Here is a 22,043-nt window from a genome sequence, read left to right on the forward strand (position 1 = left end):
CACATGCACACACACATGCACACACATGCACACACACATGCACACACACATGCGCACACATGCACACACACATGCACACACACACATGCACACACACATGCACACACACATGCAGTCACACACGCACACACATGCACAGAAATGCACACGTTTAACAGTGATCCAAACACTTGCAAAACAGGATTCATACCTTCTTGGTGTTGTGTGTCTGTGTGTTATTGTGTTGTTTGCCAAGTAACATCCAGGGAGCATCAACAGACTTATTGTGATAAGGCAGCATCAGTATAATGGACTTCATTGTGGTTTCTGCTGCAAACAGAAACTCTGTCTTTTCCCTTCCAGTCGTCTGGGGCTGACTCCTGCATTAAAACAGCAAAAAGACAGAAAGCGAAACCAGTTTGAGTGTTTGCTAAATGCATTTAACGAGGTCCTCATAATCCCTAAAACCAGGGAAATATACACGGAGACATCATACGTGTGCTTTGTGGCTGCGCGGGAGGCGATTGACGCATTGTTGTAACGCTGGCCCACGCTCAGCCAGATGCTGACCTGAATATGCAGCAGATGTATGGATGGATTCTGCTCAGTCGCGTCACGCTTTCATAGCCTCAAGGCTTTTCCTGTCGACGGGTGTGATGCGCGCGCATGTGTGTTTGTGTGCACCGTTCAGCAGACTGCGAGGCTCCCCGTGTTCCCCACAAACAGACAGGGCTGAATGCGAGGAAGGTAAATGGAGTGACAGAAGGACACTGACATCATCTGGCCAACAGCCTGTCTCTGCGAGGAAACATATGTCCCCTAATCACAGGAGACAAAGACTCAAACGACAGCGCTGCAGCGTCAGATTGACATGGAAAATTAGCTATAGGAGATCGTTTGGCATAGATGTGACAGCGCACACTTGTACAAAAACAAATAAAAGTCTTGGGCGTATACATATTTAATAATTCTGTGACAGCCAAGCAGCTTGGAGCTGAGAGATCTCTGTACTGCACAACAAAATGTGAATATTTTAAGAGGCTGCTACATCACTAATTGTTGGGATGTGTCAGCGTGGACCAGCATCAACCTTAGTTACAGTGAAGATTTCTTGTTTTTCTAGCTACAAAAATGGAAAACAAATGACACAAAAACAAATCACCACGCTTTGGACGAAGGGTGCAAAATCAGGAACAACCAAAATGGAAATAGTAATCCAGCTACTGATAGGCAGTAACTCGTTAGAGTGGGTGATGGTGGATATTAACGCATTGGATTTTAATCAGACAATTTGGAATTTCATTAAATAATTGAAAATAATAATAATGATAACTAGACTTGACTGTGACGATGCTTACCAGTGTCTCTCTGTCTGGCTGCAAACAGCTCGGGGAAGCACTATCTACTCGCTGTGCCACAAACTGTAGACAACGGCACACAGCTGTGTAGCGTAGGCTCAATGCACTGCTGCTGCTGCTGCAAGGAGAAAGCAGTGCATGATTTAGCCTGCTGTGATTACCCAACATAACTCGCTAAGTAACTCTTTAAGACACCCCATGAGGAGACGGTGCAGCCCACACCCATCGCAGTGTTGCAAACTATTTAAGATTTCCATCTACACAGGGCGGCCCGGTGGAGGCCACACCACATGTAAAAGGCAAAGCCGTCTGCCAGACGCAATCCTGGCCTCAAGTCCTGCAACAGAGCCAGCCGCTATGGTCTGACCGCAAAACACTAGGCTGACCATTTAGATGAAGGCTGTCGCTGAGGGGCACCCGGCACCTGCTACCCGAAAGAGGGTCTGGCTGCGCATTCAAGCTGTAAAACCAGGCGACCGCTGCACGAATGAGAGGAAGGCTCCCCTCAACAAGCCCCACGATGTGGCCACCCTTCGAGTCGAGTGCACCCACGCTCCAGAAACTCCTGAAGACGCTTACGCCTGCCGAATGGCCTCCACGACCCAGCGGGACAACAGCAACTTAGGGCTCTGCCCAGGATTCGGGAATGGAAGGTGACAAACAGCTGGTCTGTCCTGCTAATCGGCCCGATACGCCTGACGTACGCCACCAAAGCACACACAGGGCAGCCTGGCACCGAGCCGCCTCCTGGTCCACGCCCTGAGTGCGAGCTGTCCGAGGCTCAGCAGGGACAGTAATCCAGGACTGGGCCGCAGGACCACCGCTTTCCCATCCAGCAACTACCTGCAGCAATCCCGACAGAGCATGGAGTTCACAACAAGGCTGTTTTCTTATCCAGTTACTTAATGAAATAATCAATAGAATACTCGATTACTAAAATAATCAAACGCTGCAGCCCTACACACTTGTACAGGCTTTTGTGTAACGGTTCATAATGTCGTCTTTGTGTTTTGTCTTTTATTTGCACGTGTTACATTTTTATGGACCGTTCTCGCGCTATTTTCTGTAAATTCTTTGATGTTCTGTTATTCTGGTTTAGAAAGATCGAAAAAAATGTGTTACTATAATTTTACTGTAAAATAATAAATGTAACAAAACGATACACGGAGCAGGACAACACCAAAGCTCTTACAGCCCCTCGAACATGCACAAAGAAAATCAAATTATTATAATTTGTAATATTTCCTATTTGATTCCCATGTCGATTCCTGCCATTCTCCCTCCTTCCTTTCTGCATCTTCCCCTTTGTTATTTCCTCCATCTTTGCCCACTTCCTCTCTCACCTCCCTTCCAAGGAGGCTTGTGGCTGCCGTGCACTAAAAATAGCTTTTGTCATCTCAGAAGCGCTCATGCCATTCTCCATCGTTGTCACAACAAAGCGCGCACACACACAGTGCTGAATGCTACACACTGCGGCTCCTGAAAGGCAGAGATTCCATCGACAGCATGAAATACTTCGTGTCGACTTCAGTTCACGAGTTGCACCAATATAGAAACAATCCCGACGCTCTCGAAGCTGCTCAGGAACCGCGAAGCAGACAAATGACGATGATAAACTGGAGACTAAATGACTCACTCATTATGAACACGAGTAGTTTACAATGTTTGGAAAGCACACAGGGAGGAGAATCTGACACTGAGTAAGCAGACTGTAATTTTCACAAAGACAAACAGTGGTTTCTACACCGCGAGTCCTTCAGAACAGAAAATTGGTGTTAATTGCTCCGAGTGTTGCAGATCAGATGCACTAGAAGCTGTAGAGCTGTAACGGACACGTGAATGTGCTTGCAGAGGCACGTCGAAACAGAGAGAGCGAAAAGGCCGACGCACAGATGGCGACTCGGAATAATGAATTGCTTTTAAGCCTTCCGGCTGCTCTCTGGCCTCTTTGCAGCACCTCGGTCCGGACTGTAAAAATGTAATTGAATTATTCAGTAACTTTGAGGGCACCTCACTGCTGCTGCTGAGGTGTGGGAGCAAGAGAAGAGGAAGTTAGTGAGGGCCTTTAGATGCACGGAGAGCGATAATGGGGTCCGTTCAGCAGGGGAAATTATATTCAGACTGAGCCGCACACTGGCACATCCTCTATCACAGACGAGTGGTGAACAAGGCTATTAGTGTCACGGTGCAGGCTAAATCCCGCCGTGGCAGCCAGAGTGACCTTCAGCTGGTTAACAAGAGTTCAAACCACCATGTCAGCAAGCTCCACCCAAGAGAGAGACGCCGCAGCCCCATCGTTCTGACCCCTGACTTTCATGTGGAAGAAGTCAAGATTTTATACACACATATTATATTTACCAGTTTTCAAAAGGCATGCACATTCTCAAACACATGGACCTTTAAAAATAGGATAAGACGTGCATCGTGAGCTTTTCAGGCTTTAAAACTGTTCAAGAAAAAAATATAATTATTGTTGGAGAGGATCTATTACACTCACGTCTACCTCTATGCTTGGACTCAGTGAAATCCAGGTTTATCCTGATGACCCCCTCACAAACACAAACCCCCCCGTCAAACACAAATCCTACACTCACTGTGGTGCTGTAGAACCTGCTGTTCGAGTCCACTGTTTCAGATTTTACTCACTGCCATCTTTTTATCTGTCCTCGCTGACCCAGCTGTCCAGTCTGCTTTACTTGTCATGACTGCAAGAGAGAAACTATCGTCAGACCGTTACAAAAGTGAAGCCATTACAGCGATGAGACCTTTGTTCTCAACAGCTCGTGTCATGCTTCAGTTTGTGCCATAATTGCATCGATATGATTTGAGCAGTAAGATAAACACATTAGTAAATTTGTGGTTATGCAGTGAGGGTCTCTCAATCAGCAGCATCTGAATTTCCTTCCCCGTGGGTATGCCGTGTCAGATAATAAAACCAACAGATTCCCAGAATGAAGTTTGTTTTTCCAAAAGCATTTAATTATGGAGGCAAATCTGGACTGATTCAAACTGCTGTGACTGACGTGATAAGTGCTGCAGAACATCACGTATAAGCACCCATAAAGCCTACGTCTCAGTACTTACATAGAACGTGACGTATAGCGTAGCCTACATGTGGCCACTATGCATCAGTAAGTGTGTTAGCTTCTCTTTTAGTCTGAAGAATTGGAGAAAGTTTAGATATTTATGTCCCTGAGCTGTAAAGTAAGACTTTATAATGACGATGATAATAATCTGCAGACTTGGATATAAAACATGAATACAACTGCAGAATTATAAAGGGATCTGCTATGTTTTTCCAGATTCTCTGTACTGTTCTGATGGTAGGTACGCAAACTGATCAACGTGTCAGATACTGAGGTCGATGTAAGTACGCCTATGAGCCAAACAAGTTATGTCACGTATGATGTCAGGTAGAGCAGATCAGGCATACACCTGCTCCACAGTGTAAGGTGAATAAGGATTCATTTGAACCATTGTCATGCAAAGCTACTGTAGTGGAGCGCGTGTGATGTCCGTACGCTTTTGAAATATCAGAACTGCACACATGCACTCATGGGCTCTTCATTAGATACTCTTGGCTGGTACCAGGTTGGAAGCCCGTTTGTCTTCATTTTATATGGCACAGATTTAACAAGGTGCTGGAAACATTCCTTCGAGATCGTGGTCCATATTGAAATGACAGGATCACACTGTTGCTGCAGATTTGTTTGGTGCACGTGATGCAAATCTTCTGTTCCATCACATCCAACAATGGTGCTCTGCTGGATTGAGATCTGGTGACTGTGGAGGCCATTTGAACGAACTACAGTGAAGTACAGCGTCGTGTTGAAGAAAGTGGAATGATGTCCTGGAAGCAGCCGTCAGAAGATGTGGTCGTAAAGGGATGAACACGATCCGCAGCAATACTCAGGTAGTCTGTGGTGTTGAAATGATCCTCAGCTGGTACTGTGGGCCCAAAGTGTGCAAGGAAAATAGCTCAACACTGTTACGCTACCTGCAGCAGCCTGCACCATTAATACAAGACGGGATGGACCCATGAAACGGCTTCATGTTGTTAAAATTCTGGCCTATGGGCAAGAGATGTTTGCAAAGGTGCTACCTTGTACCTCCATCTCAATACTCACCACGAGGATGGTGTGATGCATCACGGAGGACGCCTCGCCGCTCTTCCATGACTCCCAAAGTTGAGTCACGAGAGGTGGGAAGTTGTCATGCTCTGGGATTTTAGACCTGTGGTTTCTTACGAGGGCCGTGAGATTGTTACTGACCTGCAATCGTACTGTTGTAATGTTTACATCCACAGCAAGTGAAAAATACCAAGCGATACAACAAAGAGTCAGTTTGTTAGAGTAATAAGGGGCGATCGTGGCTCAAGAGTTTGAGCTTGTAATCGGTTGCCGGTTCGAGCCCCGGCTCCGACAGTCTCGGTCGTTGTGTCCTTGGGCAAGACACTTCACTCGTTGCCTACTGGTGGTGGTCAGAGGGCCCGGTGGCGCCAGTGTCCGGCAGCCTCGCCTCTGTCAGTGCGCCCCAGGGCGGCTGTGGCTACAATGTAGCTGCCATCACCAGTGTGTGACTGGGTGGATGACTGGATGTAAAGCGCTATACAAATACAGGCCTTTTACCATTTATAAGGTTTGACATGTTGTGCAATCAGAGATGCTCTTCTGCATACCTCGGTTTGAGTTACTGTTGCCTGTTTCCCTCTGACCACTGACATCAACAAGGCATTTTTGCTGGACGTGTTGTCTTTGTTTTTTTTCTGCCGGACAGACTAGTTACCCTCCGAGCAAACTCGGAGAGCAGGCAGGACGCCCGTACCTGTGAGAAGTGGATCGAGAGAGGAGAAGGTTGCTGCTGTTCATGTAATTGCGACACCACAGCACGCAACACATCAAATCAGAGCACTGCTGATTACTTAAAATTAGAGCAGTCAGCTGGCAGCACTTCAGTGCGTGTAAGGCAGGTGCTCCTAAAGTAGGTTACAGACGTGTAGCCTCCAGAGTGCAGCTAGCTGTACGTTGGCATGCACCTCAGGGTGAGAACGAGCACACGTCAAAATTACATCCCTGACTTTTATAAATAGGCTCATACGGGGGAGATGATAGAAGCCATTAAGACATCGTGTGGGTGTGTTAGCCCTCTCTAAGTCAGATGGAAACAACACCGTGGCAGCAGAGGCGACAGAGCCGTGAACGTGCAGAGTCAGGACCGGGCTTTTCCATGTGTGCACGCACGCACAGACTCAGACATGACTGAGCAGTCATGAATAATGAATTCATGCTCGAGGAGGAAGAAGCCCAGGATGTTTGATGAGTCGTGTAAAATGGAAGCACAATGCAAGTAATGAAGCGTGCTGCAGACATCCAGAGAGAACTCAGAGGAGGTTGTGTGTTGTTGTTGTTGTGTTGTTGGGGCTTTTCCCCGTTGTGTGGCATTTCCTCACTGCCTCAAGTCCGGCCTTAAGAACAGGAACTTCTATGTGTCAATTAGCCAATTTTCATCACAAAATACAGAAATCACATGCGGGGTCCCCCAGGGCTCCGTCCTAGGGCCCCTCTTATTTAGCATTTACATGCTCCCGTTAAGCCAGATTATAACCACCAATAATATTAACTACCACAATTATGCAGACCATACTTAACTTTATATCTCAATGTCACCAGGTGATGTTGAACCTATCCAAATTAATAACTGGATGTCTCATAAGTTCCTTCAGCTGAACAATAACAAAACTGAAGTACTTCTCTTTGGACCCAAAAAAGAGCGATTAAATATCAGTAATCAGCTCAAACTGGTCCAACTGGAAACTACCGACCAGGCCAGAACTTTAGGTGTAATAATGGACTCAGACCTGAACCTCCAGGGCCACATCAAAGTTATAACAAAGTCAGCCTCCTATCACCTGAGGAACATTTCTAGGATTGAAGGACTGATGGCACAATTAGACCTAGAAAAACTCACCCATGCATTTATCTCCTTGATTACTGTAACAGTATCTTCACAGGTTTACCCAAAAAACCAATCAGACAACTGCAGCTGATCCAGAACGCTGCTGCTCGTGTTCTCACTAGAACCAAGAAAATAGAGCACATTACTCCAGTTCTAAAGCCATTACACTGGCTCCCTGTAGCTCACAGAATAGACCTTAAAGTGCTTTTATTAGTTTATAAATGCTTGAGTGGGTTAGCACCAGAGTACATTAGGGATCTGCTACAAACCATCCAGATCAGTCGGGTCCTCCAGCTCTCGTTTACTGACCGTCCCCAGAACCAGAACTAAACCTGGAGAAGCAGCTTTTAGTTTCTATGCCCCTCACATCTGGAACGCACTACCAGGAGACTGCACAGCTGCAGAGACACTGAACTCTTTTAACTCTAAAATTTAGACTTACTTATTTAGACTTGCTTATGAGTAACTGATCCCATTATGGCTCTCTACCTGTTTGTTTTAATTTTTCATATCAATTATTGTCTTGATTATTGTTTTATTGTAAATGTTTTCTTGGATTTTACTTTTATAATGTTTCATGTTTTATTTTAATCATGTAAAGCACCTTGAACTGCCTTGTGCTGAAAGTGTGCTACACCAATAAAATTGCCTTGCCTCTCCCCCTCCCTGCCTCTCCCCCTCCCTGCCTCTCCCCCTCCCTCCCTCTCAAACGCTACATCGCTTTCTTCCCTCGCCTCCTTTCTTCTCCTGGCCCCGGCCAAGCAGGAGAAGCTCGATCGTGAGCTTTTGTTTAAAAGACGCCTTCAAAAAAGCACAAGCTCTTAAAAGACCATTTTAGACTCACCACTGGCAAAGGGAAGATAAAGCAGTCGTCCTTTTATTTCTGCCCTGTTGTTCTGCTTCGCTTTGAACTACGTCACACGGAGCAGAGGGTAGCCCTCAGGTCCACCTGCCAAAGCTGGCAGTGACTCACTCCTGCACCTCTTACTAGCTTTACTGTGTCTGATGAGAGACACGGAGGAATAATGGTGGATAAGACCGGCTAATACACACACATATATGTATATCTGATATTTATGTATCAGAATGAAGAGTTTTAATCTGGATTATTGTTTAGGAATTTTGCTATGGAAGCAACATGATGCATTTATTCATTCTTTCCTCGCTGCCAATAGCTGTTCTCCTCACTCGCTCCCTCGGGCATTAAATATGCTTCCACACCTCAACAGTGCCATCTGCTGTTGTGCTGTCATTTATGCTCCTAATGCAGAGTTACTGCTGCCAGATGGGTGTTTTGTAACCACTGATAACCAGGGTAGGAGACAGGTTAGTGCCAAATTCCTCTCAAAGCACAAGCAGCCCAGGAACGGGCTTTTCAGGCCCATTTCTGGACTGCAGCGGGACATCTCGCCAGCTTCTCAAAGCAGGCTTTCATATCGTTTGTATGTGGTGTCGTAACAGACACTGGTGGGACTGGTATATGGCTCTGTGGAGTGGCTTCTCTTGCTCAAGGCCCAATATTTAGTCCTTATTTTAAAATCCTCCCCCTCTAATCAAAGAAAACTTCCTTACTTAAAATCGTAATCTTAAAAAAACCGCACTCCTGGCTACTATGGTAACAGCACGTGTGGTTTAAGACGACAGCAAACACATGTTGTTTTACAGGTCAGCATAAAGTGACAGCAGGAGGGCGCAGAGCAGAGCGCTGACGTGTTTTCAGTCAGCTTTAGTACCTTTCTCCCCGATGGTAGAGAAAAATCTAGTAATGTCTGAAGGCTGTGGGAGTTTTTCCTTCCCACTGTCGCCAAGAGCTTCCAGGATAAAGGCTGTGATTTGGTGCTGTATAAACTGGAATACAGGACAAAAAGAAGAACATCTGCACCATCTAAGATTACAGTTGTACAGTAATGATCCTTCCGCAGGTTCACCTACGGAAACCTTGTTACGACTTGTCACAGTTTTATTGACTGTGAAGCACTATGGTCAACACTGTTGTTTTAATATGTGCTATATAAATACATTTTGATTTGATTTGATTTACATTTATGAGAAAAGAAAAAATATGGATGTTCTCTGAGATACATTTGCAAGACTCAGAAGATTTTGTATGTTTGATGTTAAAGTCTAACCTAAGCTCAGGTTATTATTCCCAAAAGTTTCAAACATCTCTCAAGTTTTTTCAGAACAATTTTTCCAGTTTGTTTCATAAGACTTTATAATATCAGAGAAAATCGGATTGTGTTCTTATTCTTGTAATAAATAAGTGACTTTGACCTCAGAAATTAGTTTTTTAATCTTTCCATTTACCTGCGCTGCCGAAGATGCTAGTGTAAGAAAGAAACAGATGCTTGACTGTGTGAGGACGGAGGTTCAATGAATCAACAAAATGAAAAGCAGCTTTGATTTCACAAAAATAATTCCACTTACTATGAAAACGACACTCGCGTCTTAGGTGAGCTCTTCTTGTTCACTGACTGTTCTTCACACACTGCTCCCTTGCTACAAAGCTGATATCGCAGCCGGCACTCACCTGAGCGGATGACTAAAAATGCGTTTTCCAGAGCAAAGTGTGTGTTTGTATTTGTGTTGTCTGTTTGAACCCCGGGGCCTTGGACGCGGGAGCAGCCACAGATTTGCGCCGGCTCAGTGTCTGTATCTGGCACGTCACTGAGCGTTTTATGTAAGAGCGCACGCACACACAAGCAGACACGCTGCAACATCCCCCCCCCCCGATTGATTATGCATGTTTTCTCCTCTCCTGCTCTCGAGCTCGATGAAGCAGGACCTCCGGTGGCGTGGTGATGTAAACAGCCGTAAAGCGAGGCTAGGGTATCTTTGCTTACATCTCACGCTGTTGGCGAAGGAATGTATGAAAGGTGAGGCCCCCCCCCCCGGTGCCACAGCAGAGCGATGGAAACCGTATGAAACACGTCAAAGCTAAAGCCTCGTTGTTACAGACCTCGAGCGCTTTGAAGGGCGGATCACAGGCTCAGACTGACCTCTGCACCCTGTGCTCGTGTACTGGAGAGATGCACAGCCAATAGCAAATGTGCCTTTGATAACAACAGAGAGGCAGAACAGAGTGTCCTGCAGGGCTCTTATGCAAGGAGACCTTGACCTCGGGGGGGCTGTGTGGATGCATCACCAAGAGATCATAAATGATTACTATATTTATCAGTCTGATTTATTGTTATTGTCTCCCTGTTGGGTTTAGTTCCCTGACAAAAGAATATTGAACCGTCCATATTAAGGGAAGCGATGACCAGCAAACTGAGTGTCGAGTACGTTCACTGTGTGCAGCTCTATCGAAGCAGCAAGTAGAATCATTTGGAAAGGGATAGATTTCAAATGATTCCCAATCCATGAAAAACAGTTAGAGTGACGAGCACGGCATCGACAGGGCAGCGGTTCAGAGCGGGCGCTGTGGGACTCTGAGTGCATGGATGGTAATAGGTCATGTGGTTTGACATTTGCAGAGGTCTGCAGCATGTAAAGCAGCTCATCTACTGGCTTTGTTTGGTAAGATTATAAGCACAATGCATGATAAGGCTGGTTTGCATCTGTTATTATTTTTAACCTCCTCAGACCTGAACTCTTCCACGGCAGCATTTTTAATTTCTCTTTGATATTTGGGCTGATTGGGACCTGATGAATGTAAAAACAAAGAATCACCAGATTATTTTTTTTACCTTATTTTTGTTTTTAAGAAAAATGAGAGCCACTTATGAGGATATTCGTTTAAAATGTCGATAGAACAGTAGCAGCATAATGTCCTCGTAAGTGGATATCAGGCCCTTGTTGAGCAAAATTGAGTATTTTGGTCTAAATAACCCAAAATGTGATGTCCACATATGTGGACGCAGGTCCTAGGAGGTTAAAGCAAAGCAGTGATGCTTGCATTTAAAAACAAAATACATTCAGTACTAAATTTACTGATGGATTCTTATAATTTGCTTCCAGGAAAAGCCATCGAATGTATTTACACTTCAGATTACCTCACTGTACAGGAGAGTCTCCTGTCTCTGTTTAAAAGCAGCTTTCCATGTATGACCAGTTTTATCCAGGTGACCTCCAACAACCAGTTGTTTAATACTTACTTTTCCATAGTAACTTGGAGTTGCTGGAGGGGGTGGGCACTGACCCATGTGTGAGTAGGGCTGTAGCAGCCAGTTTTACACCAATCACTCACTCGCTGGTCATTCTCATTTTTCCCTAGCAACCAGTGCCACCCCAACGATCACAGATGGTCTCTAGGTCTGGGTTGGTTGGAGCCTAGATTGTAGTCAGAGTCATGATGATGTCACGATAACATCCTAATAGGGTCATTGTGTGATGGTGGCTCAGAAACGCGTGAAAGTTAGCATGTTAGGATAATCCTGTCACATCACCTGCATGTATTTATATTTTAATTTGCATTTGGCGCCATATCGCCTTCAGAAACTACGATATCTTTTGTCTCACCTTCACTTTCTCGTGTTCCACAGCTTTCACTCATATCTGGCAGTGCTGCCCACTGTCATTAGCAAGATGAGCTCGAAAGCTCAGCGAGCGGTAACAGAAACTTGGCAGCGCTGGTCAAAATGAAAATACTTCCTGGTTAAAGGTCCGGGGATTTGGATTGACTGCAGAGTTCGTCATGGGTGGCGAGTTTAGCTCAAACTGCAGAGAAATGTCAAACAGCTCGTCCTTATCTGCTGCTTCTCATCAGTCTCACACACACACACATTACAGTGCAGCAGTTTTAGTATTAGCAGCTTCCAAACTGTATCAGAAACTGTGGATAGTAAATATAATGTCTTTAAATGCTGACCCTGGTGATGTCATCAGTCAAAGCTTTTAAGCTGCAGTTTCTCCGTCCAGCCGAACGCTTATCTGAAGAGCCGGCAGAGTTCAGCTAAAGAGAAATGCAGATCAGACACTTCCTGGAAGTTATTTTGGAGTCAAAGTCATTGTGCTGGTTGTTACTGATGAGCTCGTTTGAGTCACTTGTAGTTTCACGGCACTTTGGAGCTGCAATATTCATCTGCTCCATGATCCTGCGGTCGTTCTGTCAGTGTGAAATGGCCTTCAGTTAAGTGTGACGATTGAGTGTCTTTCTCTCCCACACGCGTTTCCTGTCCTCTCTCGCCCAGTCTCCCTGCCTCCCAGCGTTTGGATCAGCACCAGTACCAGCTTGCAGGCTGATTATAAAGGCTTTAATGTTCCATTTACCAGCAGCATGTTTCAGGTGGTGTGTGCTTGTTGACAGAATCAGCCTTGACACACACGCATGCAAACCTTGCGACATTAGCCTTTATTAGAGCAGCTGCGCCTGTGCGCCTGGCCCTTGGCTGAGCGGTCTGGCACTGAGCCCATCCTTTGATGGCCGGCTGCAAACAGCTGCCAGACCAGCAGGAGAGTACGACTTAATGGAGACGTTAACGGCCTAATATCTGTAAGTGTAAAGTCGAGGACACGGTCCCTTCAAGTGGTGACGAGCTCATTTTTGGTTGTTAAACTGTGATTGCGTGCCATCGAGTGAACGTTTTGTTGTTGCCTGTTTGCTCTTTCTTCATTTTTACGTAACTGTTTCATAACTTAGCAGATTATTGGGGAACTGCAGTGGCGTCCTCTCTCGCTCCCCTCCCACCCTTTAAACATCCTTCCCGCATCCCTTCCTTGGCACCTTTCCTCTCCCCTCTCACTTAGCTTCCTCCTCCTTCTCCTCAACTCTTCCCGCGTCGTCCCGTAGGTCCACGTGCCTCCTCCCGTTCCTCCGGGGTTGGGGGATGATCTGAGGCAGAACCGTACGGGGGAAGGAGGGAAGGAAGCCACTTTGCATTTATGCACAAAGCGTCCCGTGCATGCAAGCTGGCTCGCACTGGCTGTCCCTGCCCTAAAGGGACCTCCATCCTCGCATTAGTGTGGCTTCTCTGAAAGGGCAGATAAGGACCTGGATCATGGGTGTAAGCTCTGTCGTTCTCCCTCTCACACTTTGTCTGCCTTGCTCCTTTTTTCCTTTCGTTCTTTTGAAATTCTTCTGTCTCTTCTCATCTCTGTGCCCGCTGACACCCTCCTCCCCCGCATATCTTTTCTCTTCTGAACTTCTCTAAACTTCCCACTGCAGTCTGATCGGCTCGCACTGCAGCAGAATTTACATGGGTGGGACCTCATTGTGGCTTTTATAACCTGAGCTAACACGGTCTAACCCTTACTCTCTGTGGCTTCATCCCTCATCTCCAAGTCACTGCAATCCATTCTCCCATTAGGATTCATGGCCTTGTCTCCTCCCCCAGTCTTAGTGCAGGATGGGGCAGCATCCTTGTTTCTGAGTGTGACGAGACTGTCTGCTGCACACATGGGCTTTGGCTTGCTGTAGTTGATCAGTATACAGACACGTGTATACATGCATGTATAGGTCCTGTAGCAGAGGCCTAGGAGTTTGAGGTTTCTGTGCATCTTAGCTGTTCCTCAAACTTCTGATGTTGTGCCTGGAACCTGCTGGAGTCACTGTTCCAGGTTCGGGGTTACAGGGCCCGATGCTCCTAATGGCACCGAGTATGTCTTTATTTTGTTGTTCGTCTGCTGGGATTCTCTCATCTATCGTTGTCAGTCACCACTGCGTGTGGTTGGTCGGCCAGCAGCTGCTTGTCTGTGTGGAACACTGGAAGCTCCTATGGGAGCTTGGGGACTTCATACGTGGCACAGATGTTCCTGTACACTAGCACAGCCACTTGGTTGTGCCTCCCACTGTACACCATCCCAGCTTGCTTCTAACATCTCGCTGCTCTGTGCTGAGTCTCTGAGGCACTTTTGGACAGTCTGCATGGGTGATACAGTCAGTGGACTCCTGCCTCTGTGGATGTGGTGCTTAGAGGACGCTCTTGTGCTGCTGTGATCAGAGCTCCTGTGCTGTCCTGTAACCTACACAAACACCTAACGAATGTTTCTGGATGTGTAAACAAGCAACTATATGCTGCATAAGTCATGTCACTTTAGCATGTGAGAGTCAATGAGAGTCATTACACTTCCAGTTCATCTGCTGTGTATTCCAGTATCGTTACATTGGCTTTTAAACAACAGAACATTACATGTCTCAGTCCTCATTGGCCCGAAGCTATACAACCAAGGGACAGCCAGCGGCTCTGGGAACTAGCTGAAAACAGATTCAACAACGGTGCGAACACTGAAAAACACCTTGGACTGCACTTCATTTGGGAATAAAGCAGAAACTTTGTCATGCAGGGTTTGGTTTAAGTAGAGAGGCTATGTGAGGTTTCCATCAAAACATGTGCTGCTGGTGTGTGACGTAACAGGATGTCAGAGAGGGACAGAACCTGTGGTTGCCCCTCAAGAGTCCAGTGCTGGGAAGCGTCCTTAAATGCCCCTGTGTGCATGTGCTAATAACGAATAATGATTGACGGGTGCTCTCCTCTGGCTGCAGCCTTTGAAACTGATGAGTTCGTCACCAAGCTGTCATCGGCTGCTATCCTTTTTAAAATATCACCGTTTAAACCAAAGCTGTGAAGGTTGTTGTGGTCAGCTTGGAGGGAGTTATCCTCTGACTCTGGAGTTATAGTCAGCTTTGCAGAGCTCTGTTGTGTGACTAAGTTCATTGTTACCTTGTCTGGGACACAATTTCACTCTTTCGCTTCAGGTGCACTGTATGGACACGAGTACTGGGCTACCTGCACACAACAGCTACAGGATCTGCTCAGCCCTGGAAATCCATGCTATGAAGCTTGAGGCGTACAGTTTTTGTGTTAGCGCCGGAGGAATAACCGCTGAATAACTCTGTAGTTACTCAGTCAGCAGAGAGTCTCAAAGTATGTCTGGGTGTTTGATTTTATCGACCTGTGGAAACACAGGAATTCACAGAACAGGTGGTGTGACCCCACACTTCTGACCAGATACATTTTTCATCTAAATGAAGGCTCTGCTGTAAACTACGTGTCCAACACTGAACAGCAAACCTGCTGGTGAACATGGGGGAGCATGAGGCTTCTACACAAACCCGAGTCTAGCACTGATGTTGGCCAGAACAGAGCTGGGTGACTTTAGCAATTCAAATAACTGCTAATGTTGCTTTAACTCCACTGGTTGTGAAAACCAGCCAGATTTAACTGCTGCCTGTTACCCATCTGCAGGCTTTTTTCAACACTTTGAAGTTACAGCTTCAACTGTTCACGCTTTTAATGCTTTTCACAGCTTAATCGATGCCATATCTTTGTCATTGATTCCCGCTCTGTGCTGTGCCGGGGTCTTGCTTGTGCTTTTTATGTGTGCAAGGCTGGTAAGGTCCAAGAACAAATCCATGCTGTCAAAGATTACTGCACAAGGAAATATCAGTCTTCTTCTGACGACAGCGTTTCTTTCTGAGTGAAATCTGATAGTGGAAATGTGACGTTCACTGAAAAAAAAAAGAACAATTGTGTTTCAACTCAGCTGCTCATTGTGTAGTTCTGCAAATGTCAGTACAAGCAGGATGTCTCGACATTTCCAGATATATATTAGATGGGGAAGGTACCCGCATGCCTGCTGTGGTTCCTGAATGTGAGCCTGTGAACACGCAGAGATTACACAAAGTTTAAGAGGGCCTGACTTTCTTCTTTTGCACAGATTCCTTTGCTCATATTTTACACGTTCACTCTGTGGCATGGCTGCGCCTGACCTTGAACGAGTTATGGTGAAATCAGGTGCAAAAGTAATAAAACAACATGGAATATCTTTCTCTTTGTTCCATTTGCTCGATGAAGATTGAAGCAGCCCGCCCAAGTCCTGAGGGAGCAGCCTCGCTCAAGCTAAGATTAACCATCGACCCAGACTTTTTACCAGGGAGGTCAAACGTAAGGTTATGTCTAATGAATGGCTCAGCTTCTCGCAGCCGCCCACAGGGTTCGTGCTGTACGGTAGATGACGAAGAGCTGAGCGGGGGCTTGGTGGCCTTCCACGCAGTTACAGCATTAATCTCTGCCCTTGTGTTCATATGCTGCCGGCGTGCAGTAATGATATGGATTGCTTCGACTGTCAACACACTTTTTGTGCTTCAAGTACTTTACTGGGGGTAAAACCCAGTGGATCCTGTGCCTTTACTGAACTGTCGAGAGCAGAGATGGGCTGTGTAATTAGGCATCAGTGGACAAAAACAGAGAAAAGCTGAGTGAAATAAAAACATCTGCAACATTCAACAAATGAAATTATGTTGCACATGGTTACACCTTCAACTGGTTTGTTTTTAGTTACATAATTCAGGTATTATCTACAGAACTGCCTTAAAGGTAGCATCTATGCTACAAATACACCTTCAGCTAATCAGAATGCTAATGTGGTCCTGCTGAGAAGGCTGATGTTGATAATTATCAGCATTTTTCACTAGCAATCGGGCTAAAGTGCTAAATTAAAGTAAGTTAATCACTAAAGTAATTACAAAACATTGATTTAATTAGGTTTGATGAAATGATAAAAGTATGGGCTCTACCGCGCTTGCAGGTGAATACCATCACCCTCACGTTAGCAGCCGCATAGCCAACAGATGCACATGTATCAGACATCAGATCAGCATCAGCAGGAAGTCCAGCGAAACAAAGCTGTGAGGGAAAAGCTCATGTAACTTGGAACCGCATTAAAGTCACACGTGTCAGGATAAAACAGCCGTGTGAATATCTCTTGGAGCTAAAGTGTAAAGTAGTTCTAGCTGCGACTTGTGTCAGAGATCCTGACGTTCATTACTCATGGGAAAGCCTGGGGTCACCTTCAGGGACTCGTGAACACGGTAAACCGGAGTTGCCTGTTTTGGAACTAGAATTTAAGAAAGACTGCAGGCTCTGGGCGTTTGGAAGCGACAGCTATCCAGGACATCTTTACAGTATGGATGGTTGCACATGAATACACAGCAACAGCCACGTGAGACTGAAAACCTCGACCAAGGCTGGATCCACAAGGATATCGAGTCTTTTGTTAGTTCAGTTCATCCATCTCAGATTAGCTTCAGACGTTCAGCCAACACTTCTGCTAAATCTTTGTGCACATTTGTCCACAACTTTGAGTAATCCTACTGCCAAACAGACCACCTGGAACAATTACTGTCACTGGTGAATCTAATGAGAACAAAGCTACAGCCTACAAAAGTTGCAATAGGAAATCGAAGTTCATTTAGCCACCCAAGATAATCAGTGTTCACTGATTGCAAATGCTTTGCTTTCTCAGGAGACGTCATGTTTGTACATTATTTGGCCACTCGTGTGAAAAACACTAGAGGTTGTATTTCTGAAACATTATCTAAAGGCTCTTGTGCCCAATGACTTCAAATGACTGAATCATAGAAACATACCCGAGTACATACCCACCCCTTTCTCTTTCTTTGTAGTTCTTCCCTTATGGCGATGCGTCCAAGTTTGCCCAGCACGCCTTCAGGACCTTCGACAAGAACGGCGATGGCACAATCGACTTCAGAGAGTTCATCTGCGCACTGTCCATCACATCACGGGGCAGTTTCGAGCAGAAGCTTAACTGGGCTTTCAACATGTACGACCTGGATGGAGACGGCAAAATCACACGGGTGGAGATGCTGGAGATCATCGAGGTATAATGTGGTTAGAAACTTTCTGAAGCGGTTTGATTAGTTTTACTTGGACAGCCTTATAGTAGCTTTGTAACTTGCTGAGTCACCAGGACAACTATTTTTGTACTGTGGTTACTGAGCGCTGAGCTGAGGCTGTCGAGTCTGAGACAGGTTGTTCAAACAATTTGCAGCTAAAGACAAACGTCCTCATCTGTAATTCAGGCCACTCCTGCCCCTCGACCTGTTTGCACTGAGGCATCCATTAATTTATCATTCTTTCGTGATCCTTGTTTAAGGATCAATAAAATGCCATTTGGAGAAACATGGAATTGATGCCTCTTCATATTCAGCATTCAGTTCATTTTCATGCTTCCCAAAGGCATTTCCCACTGTTTCATGCAGGCAAACATTAGCAACAAAATCCACAGTGAAGTTGTTCTGAACGGTAACGTCACATCCGAAGACACCCGAAAACATTAGAATGTGACAGCTGAAGGAAAATATGCAGTGTTCGTTCTCCGCCTGCAGGCGATCTGAAACATATAGAATTTAATGTCTCTCTGACTACAAAAGACATAATTAAAAAGCTTTGTGTCAGCAGCAATAGAAGAGAGGCGGTGTTCATGCTTTTTCAGAGGAAACTTGCACAGATTTGTATTTCACCCTGTCGGTCGTGCGGGTGAACAACACTAACAACATCTGTAGTCGGCGCAGGTTGCAGATATTGTGTTGTCCTTGTTTTATTTGATCAGCATATCCAATTATACCGACAAATAGAACCTCCTAATAGACATTACAGCAAACTTTACTATCAAAGTCACCACTTTTAAGCAGCTTCATACTTCAGCATCCTTGATAGGTTTAGCTAAAGCACACGAGAAGGCTCTGCAGCCGACTGGCTATAACTGCAGTGGAGTTTCTCTCTTTGAAGAAGCTACTGGAAATGCTTAGTAGGAAACAACAGTAAAGAGCATGTTTGTCATAGTTGTTGTTGTCAGACTACACAATAAGTTACTGTGTAGAGTTTGTGATTACAGTATTTTTATCACGTAGATCGAACTCAGAAGCTTAAATTCCACGTAAAGGTACAGGAAGTAATTTATTGAGGGTATTTATAGAAAAATAAGAATATTGTAAATATACATCGATTAGTGATTAATTCTGTATTTTCATAAACTCATAATTAATCCATAGAGAATACGTAGGAGCAGACACAGTTTGTGGAACTTGCCATGTTGTCCCACCATCTTAAATAGAGGTGTTGGACTGTGGCTGGAGAGCCGCCACATGTGTGGTACACTTATGATAGAAGTTGCTTTAAATTTTAAGATCACAAATAGCTCTTTCAAACTATAAATGTGCAACAGTTGAACATGTACATCTTTCACAGTCTCCCTCCTTCCTCATTTCCATGTCATCCTCTTCCTCCTCACCTCCTCACCTCGCCTCTAACACACAAAACTGTCAATTTATTCCCAATATTGTCGCAATTACTTATTGTCAGCAGTTCAGACTTGCAGCCCTCACATCTCCAGACAGCTGACAACAAGCCAGCTAATATAAGCTGATATTATGCCAGCCAGTACCAGGAAAAACTATCCCAAAAATCTCACTTTCATATTGTGTGAGAATGATTATGTAAGTGTCCGAGCTCAACAATGTAAAGCATCTTTAACGTGTGCTAGCGTCTGCTAACAGCAGCTAATCGTATCTAATAGTATCTAACAAGCTAACAGCAGCTAACAGCAGCTAACAGCTAACACAAGTGCTAGTTTCACAACGTTTTACAGCCTCCTCAGGAGTAAATAGACAGGAACATATATTTAGAGTACAGATTTAGAGACTGGCAGCTGAAGGAAACTTTGCAGCGTGCTCTAAAAGTCTTCTGCCCTCTTCCTCCCCCTGCAGGCCATCTACAAGATGGTGGGCACGGTGATCATGATGAAGATGAACGAGGACGGCCTGACGCCCGAGCAGAGGGTGGACAAGATCTTCTCCAAGATGGATAAGAACAACGACGATCAGATCTCGCTGGAGGAGTTCAAAGAGGCGGCCAAGAGCGACCCGTCCATCGTATTACTGCTGCAGTGTGACCTCCAGAAATAGGCCGGAGGGCGAGCGGAGCGCTCCACCAGCCGCCACGGACTGCACAGAAAGAATTTCATGTTCCATTCAGTTTGCAGCTATTTCCACTGAAAAAAAATCTCTATATATGCTTGGACTACCTTTCAATGGATCTGCTTCTTGTGTTTGAAACACTCGTGTGCATGAGAATGTTATTTGCTATAAAAGATCTACACACAACATACAACTAGTGTGCAGGTGCCAACGGTACGGGTGCGCACTCACAGTACAAACACACACACACACACACAACTCTCGCTACATATAAACACCTCGCACAATTAATATATATAAATATATATATATATAGATCTATAAATATGAATATATATTTAAATTATTTAAAGATCAACTGCCAAAATGTGAAGTGTGCAAAGTATTTTCCATACAGGTTCATTCTACTGGAGCTTGCGCATCAGTGATGTGCTACGTTGAATTTGCCGCTACTCTATTTATTGTTCCGAGTTTACTGGCGCTAGCTGTGTGTGTTTCATTATACCGAGTAACGTCAACCGAACCAAATTCCTATGATAATGTATCTGCCTCCAATAAGACACTCTATCCATCGTCTCAAGTACCAATAGCTCTAGAAGAGATGGACTTTGTCCAACTTTTCCTTCCGAAAACATGCTCGTGCTGTCGGTAAATACTGTAAATGTAGTTAATTTGCATGCCTTTAGGTTCTGCCTTAAAAAAAAGCTCCTCATTTTGCATCCTATGATCGATGACAGGAAGCCTTATCGGAGCAGCGCAATGACACTTTGGTTGTGGGAGAACCGGGAGAGATCATTTTTACTGACTAGGGAGGAAAAAGTTGACCGCAGTCAGTCCGTCGTATGGGATGTAGGTTTTTTGTGATTTGTCGAGACGTTTTCTTTTGACTGCTTTAAGTGTGGGAGCATGTTTCCTTGTAGATTAGGTGTGGTACATGTTGCTAAGAACTAAACCCCTGCTCCACGCACACTGAAACACAACAATCCAGTCATCATACGAATTAACAGATGTTGAACATGGAGGATTTTTGAAATGAAGTGGAAGCACTGGAGCTAAACACTTCAGCAGGAGTTAGATTGTTCTATGTTACCATCGCATCCACTTCGTTCGCGTTCGCCCACGGGTTGCATATCATCACGATGGATTCAGAGGAGTTGTTTTCTTGTTTGTTTCTTAGGCTGTTGGAGTGTCTTGTTTGTCTTTTTCAGTGGAAGTAAATGAGTGCTAAAGCAGCAAAAGGAGCAGTGAATGACGTTTCATTACCACCAGAGGACGGCCCTTTCCGTAAAGCCGTGTGTTTAGTAGATCGGACGATTTTTGCCCCCCTCCTCAACCCCTCAAAGTCTTTCTCTCTAACCAGTCAGTCAGACTTTTTGTACTTTTTTACTCCTTTTCTCTCACAAATTGTACACGTACTGATGCATACCAAGTGTAGAGAAGTTCAGTGAAGCGCAGTGCCCCGCCCAAGAATGCTTTGGAAATCACCCATTTTCCAGCCTGCGTAAAACTACCGGTATTTTACGAGCTAGCGGAGGATAGAGGAGACGTGACGTGTCATAATATACACAGTACTGCAATAAAGATATATCATAGCAGTCCATCGTCATCTTACAGCAGTGTGACTTGTCCCCCTGTCGAGTTTCTAATCTGAACTTCTTTACATGAACATCTTTGGCCAGATAATGTTTCTAATTACAACTCTGTTATTATTCTTACTGCTATCAAGATACCAAATGTAAGCAATGGCAACCGTGTACGAGGATTCTTTTGTAGCATGTATTGTGTCCCTGACGACATGGCTGCACTACTCCCTGTGTTGTGGTTTAATCTAATAAAAGGAGTTCAATGGGCTGTTGTCTGCTCTGTTACTTAAAGGTCAATCATGGAGGCACGCTCGTGGTCCCCAACCTTCGGTCTCATGTGGCCCCTCATAGTTACCTATGCTGATGTTGTTGTTTAAGCTTAGAGCTAGCGAGACAAAAAGGTGTCACTGATACGATTGGACACATATTAGCATTAGCTGTTCTTCTGGCTAATACATTTATTTCTCAATTACCTTAAAGTAATAATTATTACAAACCCAATTTCAAAAA

General features: G+C 45.0%; 1 protein-coding gene across 1 annotated transcript in view; it reads left to right on the forward strand.

Annotated features, from left to right (window-relative positions):
• The window catches only part of vsnl1a (visinin-like 1a), a 36,562-nt gene extending 14,761 nt beyond the window's left edge, over positions 1-21,801 (forward strand). Inside the window, exons 3-4 of the mRNA XM_005917112.3 lie at positions 17,638-17,853; positions 19,741-21,801. Coding sequence (XP_005917174.1) covers positions 17,638-17,853; positions 19,741-19,938 — 414 coding nt within the window. The 3' untranslated portion in view covers positions 19,939-21,801. The remainder of the gene's footprint in view (positions 1-17,637; positions 17,854-19,740) is intronic.
• The last annotated feature ends 242 nt before the right edge of the window (positions 21,802-22,043 follow it).

This window comes from Haplochromis burtoni, unplaced genomic scaffold (genome assembly GCF_018398535.1).
Source record: "Haplochromis burtoni strain Fernald_Lab_line unplaced genomic scaffold, NCSU_Asbu1 Contig_22, whole genome shotgun sequence".
Classification (NCBI taxonomy): Eukaryota; Metazoa; Chordata; class Actinopteri; order Cichliformes; family Cichlidae; genus Haplochromis; species Haplochromis burtoni.